The 6,502-nt window shown below is 51.3% G+C and overlaps 1 protein-coding gene across 3 annotated transcripts in view; it reads right to left on the reverse strand.

Annotated features, from left to right (window-relative positions):
* The window catches only part of CTBP2 (C-terminal binding protein 2), a 70,217-nt gene that overhangs the window by 40,142 nt on the left and 23,573 nt on the right, over nucleotides 1–6,502 (reverse strand). Inside the window, exon 1 of one of the 3 annotated variants that reach the window (XM_017809183.1) lies at nucleotides 1,230–2,916. The exons of the other annotated variants lie outside the window; for them this stretch is intronic. Within the exon in view, the coding sequence (XP_017664672.1) occupies nucleotides 1,230–2,916 (1,687 nt within the window). Of the gene's footprint in view, nucleotides 1–1,229; nucleotides 2,917–6,502 lie in introns of those variants that run through there. 3 annotated transcript variants of the gene reach the window in all.

Raw genomic sequence — 6,502 nt, forward strand, 5'->3', positions numbered from 1 at the left:
ATAAAGGATGCATCAGCGTGAAAGAAGCGGCACCTACTTCCTAACTGTGTAATTATGGTGCGGCGGGGAAAGGGGTGCGCCAAGTGTCTGCATTTTGACAACTTTATCATTTCCACTCACAAAATCATTCTTTATTTAGATTCCTGTGGAATGGCATCACCGGTTTGGCACCGTCTTGATGCCTATAAATGGTATCCTCTTATTAAAGCTTTGTGTGTGTGCGCTGGTAGGGCACATTGTTCAGGGCTCGTTTGCATGGGGGTTCAGCTGGGCTGCACAGGGAGAAAATTCCCTGCTCGCGGAGTCACTACCAGGAAAAACGTTTCAAGGGGTTTCTTTCCACCTTTCTTTCAAACAAGTCAAGCCACAAATGAGTGGATTTGCTGAGTTTCTTTATACTTAGCAGGGTGGTTTTGGAGGTTAGTTTCTGTCAGGCTCTGAGTGTTATCATCAATGTACATCTCCAAAACGGAGGAGCAGTGCCTGCTCGGATTATACAGCTTTCCATCTGAGCAGCCAAGAGCCTGAACGCTTCTACGAGGGGAAGGGAGCCACCATTCATTTTTATTGTTCCAGTGCTTAACGACAGGCTTTTAGTTTTAAGCACAGCCCTATTACTTTAACAGCTCTATCGCTTCACTTACAGGCATCTCGAGAAGGAAATCAAGGGGTTTATTTTGTATGCCTGATAAAACAGCAAATTAATAATAAGAAGAAAAGCCTTAGGTAATGGCCAAAGGTAAGTCGATTCTCAAATAACACCATTAGCTATCTGATGAATTTAGTCAAAACAATGCCAACCATTTCCTCGGAGGAACACATTTTCGCCTGATAACAGCGGTAAAAAGTCAATCTGCAGCAAACCCTGTAGTCCTAATTGCTCAGCCAGCGCACTATCTAATCTCCTGTTCTCTACAAACAACAGGAATGGCAAGATTAACCCTGGAAGCATTATCTGAGATACCGCTCAGGTTTAACTGAAGTTGGCTAAACAAATAAAATATTTGGAATTTAACCACAGAGTGAGAACCCGCATCTTTAGCTCCGCATGGCCAGCACAGCCCTGCACAGAAATCCCCTTCGCCTCCTTCTCTAAGTAGGAAAGGGTGTAATATTTAGGCATGAAACGCCTAAATATAAAGGTATCTGACTGTGGGTTTTTTGAGGGATAAATTAAGCAACAAGGTGGTTGTAAACTACTACATGGACTAAGACCCTTCAGTAATTACTTGGTTCAGGTGATGCCATGGTGGAGACGATGACGGGGGGCCCCGTGCGCCTGCTGAGCTTCGGGTACGGGGAGACCTGGGCAGGGAAGGCGGGTCCGGTGGGTGCCAGGCCACCATCCCCCGGTGCTCCCGGTCGGCGGAGGAGCTGGGGGCTGCTGTGAGGGCTGGGTGCCGGTGATGCCGCTGCCACTGTCCGTTCCCTCTTCATCAGCTCCATGGGCACGGTGTAGGTGGTGGGATACGCTGTTTTGGGGCTGGGGTGCGGGTTGGCCGCGGTCATGGCCATGCCGGCTGGAGCAGAGTAGGCCGGACGCGTGCTGCAAGGCAGGGGCGTGTTGTATCCCGAACCAGGGAGGAAGTGTGGCCCCGGAGGAGCCCCCACAGGGGTTGGGTAGGTGGTGGTCTCCAGCAGGTGCTGGGTCGGGGCGCTGGATGGCCGGCGGTGCATCTCGACCCCTCTCGGGGAGAGCGGCTGCAGGGGGGGTGGGTGCTGAGAGGCAGCGGGGCCGTCCGTGGTGGGCCCCGCCATGAGGGGTGCCCCGTAGTCCCCTGGGAGCTCGCTGCGGTGGCTGAAGCTGTTGGAGCGGGTCCTGGGGCGCAGCGTCCCGGCCCTCCGCTCCTGCCTCTGCAGCTGCATCTCTGCCTTGTAGTTGTGGGCAATGCGGGACAGCACTCGGGCCTGGCCCAGGTTTGGCGCCACTGACTTGATGTCGTTCTCCTCCATCATGGCCAGCAGGTTTGGGGAGTCAAAGCCCTGCTGCAGCAGGGCAGCGAAGGTGCTCTCCGAGACGCCCTCCGCCCGCAGTAGTGCCACGAACTCGGGGTCAAAGCTCCTCTTGCCCTCCGGCCCAGGGAAGGTGGGGGGCACCGGTGGGTGGGAAGGCGTCGCCACTGCCGCCTCGTAGCCGTCGTAGGGACCCTTGGTGCTGGTGCTCTCTCTGCCTGGCCCATAGCTGCTGCCAGTGGTGCTGGTGGGATCCACCACCAGGCAGGTGGGGGCAGCTTGCCTGGCCCCTGGTGCCTCGGGGGGCCGCTCTGTCCCATCAGTGTAGCCCGGCCTGCCGGGAAAGGCAGGTGGCTCTGCCGCGTAGCGCGGGCCGGGGGGCTCCGTGCCGTACCATGCCGGGGACACGTCCCTGCCGCGCATCCGCTGCCCATCCAGGGCCAGCTTGGGGTCCCTGTAGAGGCGGGTGGTGTCTGGTGGGGCTGGCGGGCGTGCCAGGGTCTGGTCCCAGGACAACCTGCTGCCAGGCGCCCCGTAGCTCGCCAGTGGCCTGCCTGCCACGTGGTCGCGGTAGCACCGGGGGTCCTTGGGTGACCTCGCCGACAGCGACGGGTCGCTGTAGTAATCCTGGGGTGGCAGAGAGCCCCGGCCCGCCATGGGCGCCGGCCGGTCGCAGTAGGTGAAGTCGGGCACGGAGCCTTTCCTCAGCGGCCCCGGGGCGAAGGCGGCATCCTGGTACGGGTACGCCTCCTGCTTCAGCTCTGCACCGCCCTGCAAGATGATCTCGTTGGCCCGGGGTGGCTCGTACCATCCGCCCTCGCCGCCATAGGTCAGGGAGCTCCTCCGGCCCGGCAGCCTTTGGTACTCAAAGGCGTTCTCGCTCTCCCAGTTCCCCTCATACCAGCCAGCAGCATCCCAGCTCTGCGAGCGGCCGATGTTGGGGTGTTTGCTGGGGATGGGCATCGTCACGAGGCCGCTCGCTCCTGGTGACACGGAGAAGAGGAGGTGCCTTCCTTCCCAGTGCTTCTCCGGCACGCATCAACACCAGACCGTGCTCCGCCTGAGCCCTCCCGGGACTTCAGAAACCACCGGTGGGTGGTTTTGCCTTTCAGAGTGTTGCCTGAATTATTAATCCCTGGTAACCTTAGGAGGCAGAGCATGCGGCTGGGCCCCTTCCCGTGCGGTGCAGCCACGGAGGAGAGCAGCCGCGCTCAGCCCAGATGCTTTATCCTCTGCCGCTGGGGACGGCGTGCACATGGACAACTGGCCGAGCAGTGTGTGGGGATTAGGAGCTAAATAAAACCTCTAAAGCCCTCGCTCCATGTGACATCATTTTAGCCCGATGAAATCTCACGCACTGACCCAGCCAGCAACCTCAACGCAATTTTTCCCCAGGGAATGATTTTTTTTTTTTTTAACTGTTGTTTTTTTTAACACGTGTTTCATGTGTTTCAGTTGTCTCCTTCCCAACGTGCTCAGGGAGTCTACACCAGCTCCCACCAGGAACTGGCGGTGGGATAACGGAACGTGCCCATTTCCACTCATCCCCACACACACATGCATGTAAAAATAAAAAAGAAAGCTTCAGTGTCAGCTCAATCTTAATCCAGCCTGATGAAATGCTAATCCACTGCACACAGCTAAGGACAAATTAAATGGGAGCCGGCAGACAGGCCTAAAAAAAGGCCAATGCAAGATATTCAAGACTGCAACAGCAGTTAGAAATTAGTTAGGTGTCTGTTTAGCACTTTATGAATATTGTAATTTGCGCTGGAAATTACATTTTTTGTTGTATTTTTAAATTAGCCACACTAACCAGGCTCTGAAAGGATTCTTTATATTATTACCATAATACGCAAATCCCTTCATCATCCCAGGACAGAAAATTGTGGAGGTGTAATCTGGAATGTATAATTTTAAGACCCTAGCACAGGTCATGGAAAAGGAGGGGAGGATCAAAGGATCTAAAGCCCGGTCTTACAAAGCAGAAAGGAATAGCAGACTTTTGTCTATTATCTCCAGCTTCCTTTGGAAAAACTACATGTTTATGAGATGGGAAAACACTCTGAAACATCAGACAAAACTCAATTTATATTGAACAGTATTTCAACATTCATATGGATTAAGCTTTTTTTACACTTAAGAGTGGGCAAAAGGATTTAGATGGAATCACACCAGAGAAAATTGTTATTTGGGAATGTAATAAAAATTTCCATATAGAATCATTGTTTTCAGAGGAGATATTAAGATGGCTCCCCAAAACATGCAGTCTAAATTATGACATGCTGCTCATGCTCAAATATTCCTTTTCAAAGAAGAATAGGTCAACTGTTCCTTATTTTGCTGACCACTGTTAGAGAGGCAACATTTTCCTTGTTTAATTAAAAAATTCAGATGGAAATGATTTTGCCTTTCTCTGCTACGATCACAAATGTCTTCACCTCCAACACACCCCATCTAGGAAGAGCCCAGGAAAAGGAGAAACAGTCACCTTCCCTGGTCTGTTTGCAAGACAGCTTGAGCATTTTTCCTGGCTAATCCACAATAAATGTTTAGTGCACAAGCCATCACAGGATGGACTATTGTGCTATTATGATAGCTAAATCACTAATACAGTCTAATGCTTCTACTTGCCTATCATACTAATACCTCTGGGCTATATTTCTGACCCAAATACTGACAGGATCTTTGAGTAATCCCTAAATTTCTTTATTGCAGTGAATATTACAAATCCTCTTCAAACATTCTCTCCTCCAATTCCATCCTCAAGAACCACATTCGTGAAAATTGTGTTGGATATTACACAGACATGCAAAACACGGGCCCCAAAAGATTATTTACGCAATTCTCAGAGAATATCTGATTGGCATTATATTGAATTAACTAACAAACTTCAGGCACATCGGAAAATTTCTTCTTTTGTGAGAGTCAAGATGAGAAGACACATTTGTGGCTTACAAATAAAGCAGAGAACACTTTAACCAACAAAAACCCATTTTATTACAACAACATTTTGCTAAGAATAAAATGTATTCCCAACAGGATACAGTGAGATCCGTGCCATTTGTTTGTTCTGAAGCAGCAGTATAAAGCTACCAAAAATGTATATGACAAAATAATAAAATCCTGGTCTATAGATCAAGGGCCTCTTCCACCATTGAAATCACTAATGAACACAGTCACCATGTTAAGCCCTGGTCGACAATGGAAAAAAAACATGCCATTGAGAAACGACATTTCAAAAATGCTGATCTTGAACAACTGCAAGGGAAGGGAGCTTGGAGAATTCACTACTTCTGAAAAAACCAAAAGCTTTGATAAGGGTCGCATGGCAGGCACACAACAGAAACCTCACCCAAACCAGCAGATCTGTAACTGCTGGCCATGCCCTGCCCAGTGCACACATGGGGGACAGCAGGACCTGGAGACCCACCTCCAAACCCCATCCCAAGCACAGGAGCACATCTGGGCTCCGAAACCCACTTTGTACCAACCCATCCTTGCACCAGCCCACCCTTGCACGGGGCAACCTTGCAGCCCTTGGGCAGATGATGTGCTCCTCTCCCAGCTGCTTCTCAGAAGTCAGGAAACTCCAACTCCAGGCCTGCTGCTAGAACAGCCATGCATACGGATGGTTTATCCCATATGTGCTGACCTCAGTGGAACAAACTAACTATTCCTGTGCTCCTAGACCAGCAGAGGCAAACACCTGCAGCACCAGGGGCTGCAGGATTTGTGTGTTTCCCTGCAGTAATGGAGCAGATGTCCTTCTTGGAGGGCTCTGCTGGCCCCAATTCTTGCTGCCCAAGAGCTGCCACCAACCCCACAGCCAGTGGGGAAGACCTGCCCAGAAGCCGTGGAGCTGGGCAGCCTCCCGAGCCACCATGGCAGCAAAGGAAATGCTACACCCCCACTGAGCCAGTAAATGTAAAAGAAATTATCAGAATGAAATATTTATGATGGGCAGGAATGGTCTTCTGTCTTTTTTTGGGGCAGTCTTAAAAGCATCATCCAGACAAACTAAAGCAGTGCGAGCAGCAGGTGGAGGGAGGTGATTCTGCCCCTTTGCTCTGCTCAGGTGAGACCCCTCCTGCAGTGCTGCATCCGGTTCTGGGGACATAAACATAAGAAGGACGTGGACCTGCTGGAACAAGTCCAGAGGAGGCCATGAAAATGATTAGAGGGATGGAGCACCTCTCCCATAAGGAAAGGCTGAAAGAATTGGGATTGTACACCCTGGGGAAGAGAAGCTCCAAGGTGATCTTATCACAGCCATTTAGCACCTGAAGGGATTCCACAAGAGGGCTGGAGAGGGACTTTGGACAAGGAGGAATGGCTTCACACTGACAGAGAGCAGGGTTAGATGGAATACTGGGAAGAAATCCTTCCCTGTGAGGGTGATGAGGCCCTGGCTGTGGCCACCCCTGGATTCCTGGAAGTGTTCAAGGCCAGGTTGGATGGGACTTGGAGCAACCTGGTCTAGCGGAAGGTGTCCCTGACCAATGCAGAGGGTGGAATGAGATGGTCTTTAAGGTTCCTTCCAACCAAA

Source organism: Lepidothrix coronata, unplaced genomic scaffold (assembly GCF_001604755.1).
Source record: "Lepidothrix coronata isolate B3197 unplaced genomic scaffold, Lepidothrix_coronata-1.0 Scaffold25, whole genome shotgun sequence".
In the NCBI taxonomy this organism is placed as follows: Eukaryota; Metazoa; Chordata; class Aves; order Passeriformes; family Pipridae; genus Lepidothrix; species Lepidothrix coronata.